The following is a 16,642-nucleotide window of genomic DNA, read 5'->3' on the forward strand; positions in this document are numbered from 1 at the left end:
TTATTATTGTTATGATATTTTGTAGATTCATTAACAGATTTTATGTAAAATTTTTTGTATTCACCAAATAACACAAACATTTTAAATAAATAAAGCATAAAATTATTATATTAGTTGATTTATACAAAGAAACTATATAATAATCAAGTGATTTATGTAATTCAAATTATTGAAGACATTCAAAGAGGAAAAAAAATGAAATAAACATTATGATTTCAATGTTTTCATAGATACTTATATCAAGTCATTATGTATTAGTAAGATGTATATTAAAAGGTGTGTGTAATTGAAGAAACGTTAGAAGATTTCATCTTACTTGAATTAGTTAGTTTGTTTATCGAATTTACAGCCTGAAAGTTGATATTTCACTTGATTGAAACTTTTTCGAGCTACATATGAATTGTTTACAAGTAAACATTTGGAAAAACAAATAAACTTACAGGCAGATTATATAGTTAATAATCTGTAAAAAAGAAATGAAAAATAGAATGAATTTTAATTTGTTATTTAGTTTTAAAAAATGTGATTGTGGTATGTTTGAAAGTCTTCATATAGAATAAAACAACTGTGTCAATACATTACAGTCTTAATTAGTTCTTCATTTGATGATAGTTCATAATGACAACTAACTAAACTATTAAGAAATAACTTCCGGAAAGTTCAGTACAATTCATGAATGACATAATGGAACTAAATGCACAAAATGTATCAAACAACCTATTTGCATATACATATTACAAACCCTGTTAAGGTTCCAACACATTTCCATTTCGTCCAGATGGTTATAATTAAAAGACAGTGAAGATATTTTTCTAAAACACACTAACAACATTTATATTAATAATAATATTAAATAAGGCTAACAAGATTGATTAAGAAAAATTTCGATTCATTGAGGAGGTCAGGTAAAAGAATTGTTTTCATTTCCGGTAGTTTACAATAAACTACCTAATCATTATTCTGATGGAAATTTCTATCTTGATGAACATTCAATTCACTGAAATACTGAAGTAAGATATTTCACTGACATTTTCTTGTCTGACATCTTTGATGAAAAAGAATTTCAGTTACTCGAATACATAAAATGAGGCTCTCTGTTAAACCATATACATATTTCTTGGTAATTTCATGTGAAATACATGGCATATAATTCAATTTGATAAGTTTCTCTATATTGGAATGAAGCAAAACTGCATTTTCATAAAAATAGTATACCAAGTCATTTGATTTTCAAAAGAGTATTGTTACAGTACATCTTGTACCTAGTGTACAACTTCATTCAAAAGATATATATATTTTATTTTGAAAAGAATCACAACAACTACTTCTTAGGATTACATAATTCATGAAGTGGATAGTGCAGTTTTATATATAATATTACAATAAACTTCATTTACAATATTTCCGTTACATATACGTGAGTTTTAGTTAAGAGTTAAAAAAAGTAAATTGGCGAAAATTTAGGTGATTGTATGAAAGTTAGTATTTTATTAATCATCTATTAATATCTAATATTTATAATTATTGCTTTACATTGCCGTATAATTTGATCATGTGCACATTGTTAGTTCTATAGACAGAAGTTAATCACCCCTAACAGCCAGACAAAATAACGTTAAATATTATTATGTAATGTATTGACTTTTAGGGGTAACAAACGTCAGTTTAGTAATATATATAGACAAGCGTATCAAAATGTCTTAAAAGAAAATAATGCCTTAGATTTCTAGAAATCTATTAATAAGTTATAAGTCCTTACAGTTTAAATACAAGAATCAATGAAACAACCGGATATGAGCTTTGATTTTATTTAAAGCCTGTATTCACGGAAAATTTCCTAAATGAGAACGTCTTACATAAACTTGAACTTTAAATTAAACTTAATGGATTTATATGCAATAATTCGAGGGATATGTGTATTTAAGCCAAATGAGTGATTTAAGAAGCAAATAACTATATTTGATTTTTTTCAGTTGTTCTATATAAATATTAGATAATAATAGGTGATTAATAAAATATTAACCTCCATTCAATCACTCAAATTTTCGCCAATTTACTTTTTTAACTCTTAACTAAAACTCACGTATATGTACCGGAAATATTGTAAATAAAGTTTATTGTAATATTATATATAAAACTGTATAGCAACTCACGTGCAATTGAGTTTGTTCTCATTTAACTCAGCCAAGCCATTTTGTTAACTTATTTGGCGGACAAAGTCATCCGTACTATAACAACTTATTGTACCTTCATTATTTGTGGTGCTTGTATGAAATATATATGCTTGAACACTGCTTACCGCGTACGCATATATTCATTCTGCTAGCTTTATTATTAGCTGCTTAAATGATTCGATGATCCATTCATTTCCCTATGTATATACATGCACATTCACACTCTACACTCTCGGTTCGCTGACTCATTCGCCTCATTGCTTTGTGGTCTGAGTTATCTGCTGATAAAAATGTAGTCGCTGCTTCTCTTTGCCTTCTGATTTCAAAAACCGTTCAGGATTATATGGTAACGGTTACGAGAGTGATTGTTTAACGAAGCACAGTCACTACAACTGCACTATCCACTTCATGAATTATGTAATCCTAAGAAGTAGTTGTTGTGATTCTTTTCAAAATAAAATATATATATCTTTTGAATGAAGTTGTACACTAGGTACAAGATGTACTGTAACAATACTCTTTTGAAAATCAAATGACTTGGTATACTATTTTTATGAAAATGCAGTTTTGCTTCATTCCAATATAGAGAAACTTATCAAATTGAATTATATGCCATGTATTTCACATGAAATTACCAAGAAATATGTATATGGTTTAACAGAGAGCCTCATTTTATGTATTCGAGTAACTGAAATTCTTTTTCATCAAAGATGTCAGACAAGAAAATGTCAGTGAAATATCTTACTTCAGTATTTCAGTGAATTGAATGTTCATCAAGATAGAAATTTCCATCAGAATAATGATTAGGTAGTTTATTGTAAACTACCGGAAATGAAAACAATTCTTTTACCTGACCTCCTCAATGAATCGAAATTTTTCTTAATCAATCTTGTTAGCCTTATTTAATATTATTATTAATATAAATGTTGTTAGTGTGTTTTAGAAAAATATCTTCACTGTCTTTTATTTATTACTATCTGGACGAAATGGAAATGTGTTCGAACCTTAATAGGGTTTGTAATATACTCTTTAGAAGTAACAAGGGAATGATATCTCTAATGAGAACCAACTAGAAGCTCCGCTTTACAAACGATATTTACTAATCAGTAAAAACGATGGCTGAACAGTAAAGCATCTTCTTTATCTATCCAAATATGTTTACCGTTATGCATATTCAACCATCAAAGTATGATCAATTTACACAAACAAACTATTATCAGTGAAATCCATATGTTTTTTTGGGAAACTTCGGATATGAAAAATTGCTGGAACCAGAAAAATTTCATTTATCTACTTTCAATTTGAAACTAAAATAGATGGTAAACCACTAGATTGGAGCCAACAGATTGTTAGAAACTGTTGTAAAATCTGTATAAACTGTATAATTTTAAATACTCGGTCTTAAAAACATCTGTGGTTGGTTCTGAGCGATTTCCATTCGAAGTTGCTTTCTTTTTAATATGATTAGGGTTGTAGTTCATTCTATACGGATCCATTGCTATAGTAGTATTACTAATATCGCTTCGTAGGAACCTAAAAGTCGTTGATTATTAAAAGGTCAAACCTATAAGTGAAATAAAATATAAGATAAATAGCGTACAAATTTTTAAAATATCTAAGAACAACGATGATTGTTTTATACAAATGCAAAATTATAATATTTAAAACATACTCATGTCAATAAATTCACTGCCTTAATCCTTTGCTTTGTAATGTAGATGGTAGGGTTAAAACAGTGGTCGCCATAGAAGTGGTTTCAGTTCCTGTTCCACCACCAGAACTATCTTCATCACTTTCTTCACTCTCACTAGGGGCTTCTAAACCAGAATGTAAAGTTAGTTGAATAGCTCTTGTTAAACTGACAGCTGGATAATAAATCCCATTTGGTAAATTGGTGAATGCAATTGGACCATGTGGTTGATCATTTAAATAATAAGATAAACTGCCTCTATTACAATCCAGTCGAATACCAACTACACTACCAGCATGTATTCCACCATCAGTTCGTTCGAAATGTTCTCCATTATGTAAAAACCAACTTCGTTTATAATCAAAATAAATCGACCAACTTTTCATATCAAGACCTAAAGTTGTAGAGAAGAGAAATATAATAGAAATGTTTATATTGATGGTTTTCGTTTTAATCAATTGTTAATTCACATTATAAAAAAACTTTTTCGTTATGTTGCATCAAAATGATTGTGTTGTGACACTTGATGTTTTGCTTATAATTAGATTTATATTTAACAAGACTAATGTAACATATTTAAATCTATATTTAAAAAGTGAGTTAATACACCTCAATATTACAGTAAGATTTTTAATGTACTACTCTATTAATTTGATCATAATATTAAAATCTAAGTAATAATTAACATCAGAAGGGTTTTTTGTGGATATTATATTAATTTTAATGGTTGAAATCATGAGTCAATTGAAGCTAGACCACCATGGAAAACCTGGAAGAATAATAATATTCACAAAACCCCTTCTGATACTAAGTGCCATATCCTCACTAGGGACTGGCTTCAAGAGGTATTTCCTGGAGTTCTATTAATAAATAATCAACTTGATTTTCATTAGTAATCACACTTCTCAGTAAAGAATTTGCATCAGAGAATATTACAAGTTTGCGTAACCTAATTTGTTTATTCTGTTTTTAGGAATTACATCAAGTTCATGATGATGTCTTGATAACAGACACTTATTGTTAGTTACTGAGTAAAAATTGATTAACAATCAGAATAGTAGTTTCCATTACGAGAAAGTCATTCTTCATGCTAATAGTGTTTTGAATAACAATTTTGAAAAAAAATGACTGAAAAGAAATTTTTTAGAACTAGTATTTTTATGTTTAGTATTAGAATCCTGAACCTTCCTTTCATTCGTTTTGTGACTTGTCAGTTGGATGTACCTACATCTTAGTATTATTATTCATCGTGAGACTTGAATACAGTACCTTCCACTTCAAATGCTAAAGGTTTCATCCGTCAAACTAAAATGTCCAGACACTTATTCAAGTAATACAAGAAAGGTTTAACTTATTCTATTATTGATTATCTAAACAGGATTTTAAACAAATGCTGATGTGAATTCAGCCAAGATTATAAATAAGATAATTTAAATCTTTTCTTTTAATACTAAAAACGAAATGTTTAATGACTAAGTTTACAAAACTAAACTGAGCAGTATATAATGAAGAATTATAAATTGTTATATTGTATCATTATTAATATTATCATCATTATTTATATAATAATCATTTGAATAAACTTGAAAACTACAACATTCATTTAAGATTGAATTAGAATGATATTATAGTTTAAAAATTATAGAAATAACTCATAAGAAACTATTTTTTTTTTGGTTTAAAAAATTGTAATAACTATTCAATCTTGATAGTTCATTGAAGATTATTTATATGAATTAATGAAAACAAAAATTTTCTTAGAAAACAAATGAATCGTGAAATTTTCATTTAAGTAATATGTTTTTTTCTTAATTTTTATTTGAACTTTGCATTAAATAAGCAATTATTATTATTTGAATTCATGAATCAATTGAAGCTAGACCACCATGGAAAACATGGAAGCAATGGACGGCCTATTGTGGGACTCTTCAGCAGTTCACATTCACGATCCCGCCTCTCGAGATTCGAACACAGGACATAACGGTCTCATGCACGAATGCTTAACCTCCAGATCACTGAGCCGACCGGCATCCAACAGTCTCAATGTCTAACTTCAACTAACCCATGATATTGAGCGATACATCCATCATTGTCTTCAGTAAGTTACTATCTCACAACAGACCCAGTTGAACTCAACTGTTCACTGTTTCTCACTAGAACTTCATGAAATACCTCTTGGAGACGGTCACTAATGAGCGTATATTGATTCATAACAGAAGAGGTTTTGTGGATATTATAGTAATTTCATAGTTGATTTCATGAGTCAAATAAAATTAAACCACTATGGAAAACCTGGAAGCAGTAGACGGCTGTTTCATTTTAATATGGGAAACCTCAGCAGTGCGCTTCATGAATTCAACTACTAAATTGCTATAATATCCACAAAATCTCTCTCTAATTATTATTATTATTGTTATTATGGAAATACTAACATAATAATGTTGAATATTGTACAATAATAGACAATAACCATTCTGATTTAGCTTACTTAAAATTACAATCATTTCTTGATAAATAGAATACTCTTTGAATATCTCACTTTTAAGGGAGATTCGTCTTGAATCGAATAGCCCAGTGATATTATCTAAAAATGGGTTCAAATCCCATGGAGAGCATCACTTTCGATACGATTACAGATGCAGATTATTGATAAATGTCAGTCAGTATTGGAAGTAGATTTAGGAACGTTCTACTGATTCCCATTCAAGTAATTTCAATGCAAATAAGACAATAATTAATCATCAACATAATGTGACGAAATATAACTATCTGTAATAATATTTTAAACAATAGTTGAAAATTGTTAATTAAGATAGATATTTTTGTATCATGGTTTCACATCAATTCAAGATAGATATTTATGAATTGTAGAAGTACTTTTAAAGTTGTATTTTGTCATTTTTATACATCTAATCAATACTTCGTGTATTATTTTCATTTATATGAATATTCTACTTTGTATTTATCAGAATATATCTCTGATCATAGTTTATATCTGTTAACTAAATAACTGTTTTTAACAGCTTTCTCTCTCTTAAATAACTCTTATGTTCCTAATCTCTACACTTATCTAATTAGATTTATATTCCTTTTTAAGGGAATGTCTACATATTTCAAAGTGAATTTCTTTGTTGCTATATAAATACTATACATTGTTAATGTAATAATTAAAACAAAACTATACGAATGATGGTTAAGTAATGAAATTAATTAATTTTGACAATTTGCGACATTACATACTATTTAGACAATTCACATGGTTCTTTTGTGGTTTGAAACTTTTATGTTACATCATATGTATAACTATGAGTATGTATTGTTAACTATTAGACAATGATTAAATAGTTGTGTTGTACTCTTTAGTTTCCCAATACCATTCTATTTAGTACTAATTTATGATGAAGTTTACCTTCAGTTAGCAGTTTCTAGAAAATTTATAAGTTTTTCTTAGAAGTTTAAAAATCAAATGAATAAAATTATGAATGATAATGGCGATGAATCACCTCATCTATTTAATCGACAAATTTGTTTACTTACATTTTATTTCTGATAAATTTAAGAGACTAATACAATGATTTTCACAGTCTATTATGTCATACATTATTAGATGCAACTTGAAATCACGCAACATCAATTTATCAGTTTAATTGAAGGATTCAATAGTTAAGTGATAATAATAAAGCAAAATAATGAAATGGTAATAATTTCAATCAAGATGATTGATTTATTATTGGTGATGATGACGAAGTTGATAACAGTGGAAATTTTCTTACTATGAATGTGTTAATAATCTAATTTATTGATGATTCATTCATGAATATAAATTTATTCTCTAAGGTGTATAATAGACATCACAAAGATCGTGAATAAAAGTAATGAAGAATTCCAATAAATACATAACATTATGACGAAGAGAATAAAGATTTATTTCTAAAAAAAATTGGAGCTGATTCAAACAACACCTTTAGAATTTGCAACAGTCAGTAGAAAGAAGAAAAGAAAACCGATAATCATAAAAAAAGAATAAATAAAAAGTGCGAAAATGGAGAGAAAAATCCATTAAACCGTTGAATATAATCACATTGAAACTTATTTAATTCTATTCGCTTTTAAGTAAGTAAACAGCAATATGGGAAGAAAATTCCGAATTATAAAAAAAACACAACAACAACACATAAGATGAAAATGTTTTTGTAAACCTTTCTATCCATCAATAAGTTATAATTGTATACTTGAAATTATGATTAAATAATGTAATTTGTCAGTTAATAGTGATAATGTATTCACTTTATTTTGTTTCATTCTCTTTTTTTGGTTACTGAATATAAACGACAATATTCAATAGCTTCGTGAGTTAATCAACTTAGAATAATGTGAAAAGAAAAAAGTTTATTCTTGAGAGTATTACATCAATGGAATACAGTAGATGTAGTTTCGTATAGAAGTGATTAGGCAAATCTGCGTGTCTAGGGAATCGATGAGTCATTGTTCGTTAGAAAATATAGTCGATTGAGTCCCATATTTGACTGAATTATATATATATATATATGTTATAAACAACGTTGTTATTGTTAATGATGTGAAGAGAAATGCTGAATCATCGAATAAATTTGAGTGGAATCTGATTCTCATTTAGATTTTGTCTTTCCCTTGCTCAGTTCATTCTTTTTTCTGTAGAAAACGAATATTTACATTATTTTTTTCTGTTTTTTTCTTCTCAGCATCAGCTTAAATCTTCTCTAATTAATTTTTGTAGACAAAAATATTTAAAAAATTTTTTGTTTTTGGAGGGATTCACTTTTTCAAAGTCATTCATAATTATTTTATAAGTTTTAGTTAACAATTAATGAAATGAGATTCTGTTTTTACCAAAAATCTCATTTCATTAATTGTTGTTGTTGTTGTTTTTTTGTTTAAAAGAAATCCCTTTTATCAACTTTAAATGATCTTATCATATAATCTGATAGACGCCATAATAATTAAATATGTCACTTCACACACAACAATAATGTTTTAGATTCATATTGGTTAGTTACTTATTCCTAAGTTGTTAGTAGGAAAATATACAATTGAAAAGTTATTGTTTAACTAATCTAAAATTAAGTTCAAAAGGTGTAAGCGATAATCAAGTTGAATAAATCCTATTTCGACTGACGGTTTTTCTCGGGAAGGTTTATCATATTTTATTTATATATATATCGTTATGAATAGTAAATAGGTTACTTTTGGAATGTTACGACTCTATTAAACTACTGATTTTATATCTTTAGTAACCTGAAAATGATTTATGGTAAATAAATGACACTACTATCTATAATCTTGTGCTACTTATTCTGACAGATATTAGTAGTATGTAGCACCATTCGTAATTGAAATGTTTGGCAGCAGAATTTAATAATACATATAAGTAGTGAAACTATGGAAATAAATTAACATTCTTTTACTTTTATTTACAAATAAATAAAGTTTGATTGTGACGTAATAAACTTTAATTATTCCGTTTTTATATATAAAATTTAATAATAAGATGGTGAAGATTTGTAGCTCAGATGGATTATTTTGGTCAGGTTTTGCTCTCTGAGCTGGATGGTTTGGTCGTGGAGCTTCCATTGTTCTTCTGAACGACATTATCAGCACAAATTTCAGATAGAAGTCAGACTTCTAATAGTTATATATGAGTTTACAACATTGACCGTTATGTCAATAACAAATAATCCTATTATTTTTTCCCCAGATGTATATCACTATGATACTGAAATAATCAGTAATTAATAATTTATACAAAATTGACATATTTTAAAATAACTTCACGTAAAGAAATTTTACATTGAAACCTCTCACGTCTACTGTATTAAAAAACAGATAATCAAACTTACATTGACAGAATAAATAAGCCAATATTGAGTTTAAACTTTTTATGATTTCACAAAAATAATTTGAAGGAAATTTGAAGGAATGATGTGTAAATACCATTATTGTAAAAATAGAAAAATGATAAGTTAATCTAATAGTATCAGAATGAAGCAATGATGTCCAATTTATTGATATCCACATTACCAACATCATAAACCATCATACTTTAGAAGGGTTTTTCGTAGACATCATAGCAATTTTAATGGTTTAGATCATGAGTCAATTGAAGCTTAACCACCATGGAAAATCTGAAAGAACTATAATGTCCACTAAAGCTGCTTCTGATATGAATTGACATATGTTCATTAGTGACTGGCTTCAAGAGGTATTTCATGAAGTTCTAGTGAGAAACAGTGAACAGTGGAGTTTAAATGGTCTGTTGTGAAATAGTAACTCACTGAAGACAATAGTGAATGTACCCCTCAATTTTGTGGATTAGTTGAAATTAGACATTGACTGTTGGATGCTGGTCGGCTCAGTGATCTGCAGGTTAAGCGTTCGCGCGCGAGACATAATTCCTGTGAATGCGCAGTGCTGAGGAGTTCCACAATAGGACGGAACGGTCTAACTTCAATCGACCCATGATTTCAACTATTAAAATATAGTTTTGTTTTATCACAATGAGTAGAAAAGTTATATTTTTGTCGTTTCGTATTATTTACGTATTATTTAGTATGAAAACTTTAAACAGTAATTTATCTTACCACTTCATATTATTTTAACCAAACACCTTGATTGACAAATATCGTATTCGAGGAAAATTAATTTCAATCCCAAATGATTACTTAATATCTGTTCGAATAATTGAAATACTGAATATAATTAGATATACACTACTATAAATTACGGGTTTATAAACATTTAACGTTGTATCTGATCGTAAACCATGTATTATAAATAGATCGACAGTAATTTGTTTATTTACACATTATAGTGATAATTATTTACTTATATTCTGTAGGCTATTTTCATAATAGTCATTTACAGAATGTTTCGTTGTATATTACGTAATATACCGTCAGCAATTGGTCTATTATTGTATCATTTTTACAGATCATAGAAACGAACAAAATTATTACAGATGAATAAACAATTATATAAATTAAGATGAAAATTAAAGGAAACTTTTCCATAGTATCACATCATGTTTCTTTCTTTCTGTTTTTTTCTAGATAATTCAATAGCGTTTGTTTGTTTGTGTTACAAACACAGAAAAAGAATGACAAAAAGACTAAAAAAAATTTCATAAATATTTATGTTGTTCAAAATAGGATGTATAAAGTATACACATGAACAAATTTGTATCCTTTCAGTTCATTTGCACGTAATTCAAATAATTAGAAGTATAGAAGGAAAAAACGCCTTGAGGAGAAATTGACATAAAAAATAAATAAATAAGAAGCGGATAAACTGTGTAAGGGAGAGATACAGATAGAGAAAGAGTCACTTATGATGAAAATGGGAATAGTTATTAGAAGATATATAGTGTAATAGAATTTATTCTACAATTTTACATTTTTTTATTTATCTTTAGTTATTTACGTTCAAGCATATAGTTTGTAAAAAGGTAAACAAAAACCATATTTAATTTATTATCTGCATTTTTACGTTGACATTATTTATTTGGCTGTTACATTTTCCTAATACGTACAACAAAGTTTTGACGGATCTTTTAAATTGATCCATTTTTATGTTCTAGATTGGATTGGTTGAGGTTAGACATTAACACTACTGGATGCCGGCTCAGTGATCCAGTAAGTTAGGCGTTCGCGTGCGAGAGTGAATGCCCTGGGTTCAAATCCCGCGAGCGGGATAGTGAATGCACATTTCTGAAGAGTCCCAAAATAGGACAGAACGGCTCTCCAGTGCTTTCAGGTTTTCAATGGTGGTCTAACATCAATCGGTTCATCATCTCAATCAAAAAATATTATTTTAGAATTGAAGTGAATAAATAAATACCTTATCTTTTATTAATAGGTACAGTCATATTATCATATTGGTCAGTAAGTTTTTGAGTTACATAATATCGATTTATAGAATAATAATTTGTCAATTATATAACTCACCAAGCATTATTTCTTTATTACAATCATATCTAGCTATACCAAATGCAGGTTGTCCACCAGGATCACAACGATCTACAGTGAATTCCCAATAATGTACACCTCTTGATAAACCAGTTGAACCAAGAATTACTCTATCTTCAGATAATTGACTAGTAACAGTTCTATTTCCATTTGTAAGTAAAATTTCTGGTACAGAAGTATGAATATCCAAATGAAACCAAGTAACTAATATAAAAAGAAGTAAATATAAAACAAATGAGTTAATTTTTAGAAAATTAAATAAAATTATATTTTTTTAAAAGTTAAATACCAAAATGATTTATGTGAACGTTAAACTAATTTTAAGTGGATCCGAAGCCAAAACTTCGGTAGAGAAATAGCAATTAAGTATTTTGGTAAAATAAATTTTGTGAATTATACACAATTACGGTCTTGAGTTTCCTATGAAAACTTGATGCAAACCAATATTACACCATTCAGTCTTCTGTATTGATGGGATCTCATCAAATAAAATGCAACATAACCGTTAGTTTGTGTAAATTAACATCATAATGTATTATATTTGATTTCAAATGGTAGACTTGTCATGCTGTTGAATGATAACTAGAATACAACCTATTTAAATGGTTATCTACCAACTGTCTCCATATATCTGCTATTAAAATAATCATTTCAGAATTTCCTTCGAGCTTTTTGTCCATACTTATCAAACTCGCTGGAGACCTCATAAAATGGATGTCCCAAAAATGTTCTCGTTAAGGTTGAATTATAAATATAAACTTGAAACTATAAAACACATAAAATGTGCAAATCACAAACAGCCATCAATTTTTGAAACCGCTAACAAACCACCTTTTTTCTCTCTTAATTTGTTTGATCTGGATGGCATTTTTTATCAAGATTTTTTTACGGGATGGGGTTGCCGACCTCATGCCCAGCCCTCTTCCTTTACCCGGGCTTGAGACTGATAGTATTTTTAGTAGAGCTATAGGCGGAGTTCCTTTAGATTTATTCAAACTACATCATTTGTCGTTAAAGACAAATATTTAATAATAATAATAATAACAATGATAACTTCATAAACAAAAATTCACATTCTTAAGTATTCTTCGTATTTTGTTAAGTATTTAGTTTTCTTAAAAAGGGACGAAATATATAAATTAATGATACCGTTATGTATAAAAACAGCAAGTAATTTTATAAAATTGGAAACTAAAAGATTTACATGACATTTTATTATACTGATTCAGCATTGTTTATCGTTTTCACTTTCTTTTTTTGGCATATGTTTTTATAAGGCTTTCTAGAAAATGTCAAGAACCGGGTTTCATGTTCTTTTTGTTTTTACTTATTCTCATTGTATTTATATTGTCAAAATATACTCGATTTTTATTATGAATTCCTATGAAAATTATTCTAGTTCTGTTGTGATTTTATTCTAATGAATCCATATTATCAGTACTATGAATAAACAATTTGGTATATTTTGATAAAATAACTCGACCACTGTTAAAAATCTGAGAGAACTGTAAAGTTGCTTTAGTCTAATATGAAACTTTTCAGTGACTAAGGGATTGGATGTTTACGTGCGAGACCAAATAATCTGAATTCAACTCTATGTGATAAGATTGCAAACACATACTGAGTACGAAACCTATACTAGGACGAAATAATTTTCCAATGCTTCCTGGCTTTTAATTATGATCTATTTAAGATCAGTTCATGTTTTTAAAACTATGAACAATAGAATTAGTCTTATATGAAAAAATAATAAAAAGTCATAAAACACTAAATCTAAATGAATAAAGCGCTTGTTAATGGTAGATTTATATTTCCTACAAGGTAGATAAATTAACATAAACAATATGATTATCATAAAATAGGATATTTATGTTATGATCATCACAATTTATGATATTGAATGTGAATTATTTTTATTTTATTTTAGAAAAAGGAATCTATTCTATCTTATTCAGTGTACTTTGTTATTGATACCAATATAGTTAGTAATATTGGAGTTATAGGTATCCATTCAAATTTTAGTTGATTTTCATAGATTATTAATAAAATCAGAAACTTCCTTTTCTATTCTGATGTTTTATGATGATGATAATGATGGCAGATGAATTTATTTACGTTAAACTAGTACTTACGTATATATTCATATTATATGAATAAATTATATCTTCTAGTTATAATTATTTTCATTAAGAAAGAGTTAAGCTTTTATCAAATTCCTTCGTACAGTTTTGCTATTTACTGAGATTAACTTAACAAACGTCAGATCCCTTAGTTCAATGGCGAAGTATTCAAAATGATTGAGTAAAATTTAGACATCGACTAGACAATTTGTTTATTCTGATTGGCGTTCTTTTTAGCAAAGTTGGTTTCCAAGGGATGGAGTTGCTGACCTCATGTCCAACTCTCCTCCTTTACCCGGGCTTGGGACGGACATTAGCTATAGAAAATCTACAGGCCGCGCTTGCCTCGTGATGCAGTTTGATGTGTCACGAGGCAAGCGCCTACTTGGAATCCTGAAGGGAAACGGAAAAGAGGGAGATCAAAGAACACACTGCTTTGGGAATCGAAAAGAGACATGAAAAAAATTAATAGCTACTGGAAACAACTGGAAAGGACTACCCAGGACAGAGTTAGATAGAGAATCCTGATGAGAGGCCTATGTTCCTCCATGAGGAGTAACAGGCGTAAGTAAGTAAGTAGCCAGTTTGTTGTTTTTGCTTAAACCATAATAATCTCACTTATGGGGTCTATCTGATAATGAAACAATATGTTTTACACCGATAATTTTATGAATGCAAACTATCAGCGTTAATCATTGAACCTAAATTTTATACTAACTGTGAAGAATTAACAAGGGATATTTGTAATTTTGGGGGAATTCAAATGACTGAACTCTTATGATATTCAATCGGTAACTGAATCGGTAGAATTTGATAAACACTAAAAACTAAGCAAGCGGGTTACATTAAGTTACGAAATGTCGGAAATACAACTTTTCTACTCATTTAGGTATAACGAAAAATATATTAGTTACTAAATCTCTACCCAAAGCTTGATTTATTTGAAACTAACAAGTTCAATCTTGGCAGTGCTACCTTTAAGCAACATCTTTTCGAATCAGTGATCAATATGTGTGTTTACTAATAATCTCAATTTTGTTTACCGAACTTTTATTCTTTGTGTTAATGATTGGGTGACATACTTTTGGCGCAAACGATCATTTGTGAATTGGTGTAATTGCATGGTTTGCTGTGTGGCTGAAAGATTCCATTATCGTGTGAAATAATTCACAATCATTAAGTTGAAATCTATAATCGCTGAAAGCCTTCTAGTTTACATTCCGGACAAAATTTAAATTCAACTTGTTCACATTTTCCAGGATGTTTCACTTAAGTGTACTCAAGTCATCGTATTTCAATGATGATTTATAAATAAGTATACTACGACGAAGTCCTATTTTAGATTACTTCTTTGTACATATTATTTCTAAAACTATTGTGGTGTGTACTACTTATATCGACATAAGTAGTGTATAACACTAGTGAGGAGTAGAATGCTTGGAAACAGAAGGTTGAGAAGATCGAGGAGGAAAGAACGGGAACAGAAAGCAATTGGTATGGAAATGCAGGAACAATGAAGTCTGAGACAATTAATGATTATTTCGCGAGTGAAGTATTGGAGTATAGTTTTTCTATTTTATCAAGTAACTCGGTAATTTTGTGCTAAATATAATCGGTTATCTTCACCTGTGTTCTTCACTACACTAATTAAGTAGAATAAAATAAATAGTGTTCGCTGATTATTCTAAGGGATTCAATTCAACAGTATTCAATAAGCTCTTTAAAAAAATACTTCTATAAATTGGTAAGATTTTTGATAACAAGTTGCAGATAGGAATTCGGGTTACCGAAATGATTTATTAGTTATATTGTTTGTTCTAACTAACTACAATGCATATTTCTATATAAAAATCATTCGCCGATATATAGAACTGGACGTCGGTGAGAAAATAAAACGTACGGATAGAGATTTAATTGATACTAAGAGCAGGTCAAAATCTATGTCCAAATACAATATATTTTACCAATTAAATCTAGAATTTAATTCACCGGAGTATAGGTCATCTCTTATTAATTAATGAAACATTGTATAAATTCATTTCAATAACATGATAAGATATGAATTGTCATGTCCAATAAAAACTAGTTACTAAGTCACATATTTGATCGATTTACAAATAATTATTGGTTATTCCAAACGTAGATTGACACAATTAGCTAATAGTGTTTTAGCATTTACTTTTGTTAAAAGTAAAATAATATTATTTAGATATTTTGAAATATAAAGTTTCAAAGAAAGCAAGTTACATAATAAATTATTAACAAGGGCAACAACATTCCATAAATAATTATCATTTTAAATATTATGGAACATATTAATCTTATCATTGAAGAAATGACATTTTAACAAATATATTAAACTATGGAAAGTTGTTTTTTTTTCAAACTATTGTCATTTGGAAAACTATTTAAAACTGAAGAAAAACTTTTTGTAGCCTCATGTTTGACTCCAGTTTGGTTGTCTCTGATTGCTTTCGAGGTATACATGAAGAAATTTATATCCTGGTTATCGTTGTATGTAATTATCGACTTAATCTGCGTTAGTGAATGACGGAACTAAAATAAGTCAAATATGAGAAAGGATTTTGAATACTTTTATTTTTTACAATAATTGATCCAGGCAAATGATCAGAAGAATGAAGTGAAACAAAATGATGC

General features: G+C 28.4%; 1 protein-coding gene across 2 annotated transcripts in view; it reads right to left on the reverse strand.

Moving 5' to 3' along the window:
• Window positions 1-232: 232 nt before the first annotated feature.
• The window catches only part of TRIM9_1 (E3 ubiquitin-protein ligase trim9), a 99,152-nt gene continuing 82,742 nt past the window's right edge, over window positions 233-16,642 (reverse strand). Inside the window, exons 9-11 of one of the 2 annotated variants that reach the window (XM_051209014.1) lie at window positions 11,844-12,068; window positions 3,847-4,258; window positions 233-463 (exon numbers count right to left, since the gene is read on the reverse strand). In XM_051209014.1, coding sequence (XP_051074429.1) covers window positions 3,861-4,258; window positions 11,844-12,068 — 623 coding nt within the window. In that variant the 3' untranslated portion in view covers window positions 233-463; window positions 3,847-3,860. The remainder of the gene's footprint in view (window positions 464-3,846; window positions 4,259-11,843; window positions 12,069-16,642) is intronic. The other variant, XM_051209015.1, reaches the window with a different exon arrangement.

This window comes from Schistosoma haematobium, chromosome 1 (assembly GCF_000699445.3).
Source record: "Schistosoma haematobium chromosome 1, whole genome shotgun sequence".
NCBI classification, from domain to species: Eukaryota; Metazoa; Platyhelminthes; class Trematoda; order Strigeidida; family Schistosomatidae; genus Schistosoma; species Schistosoma haematobium.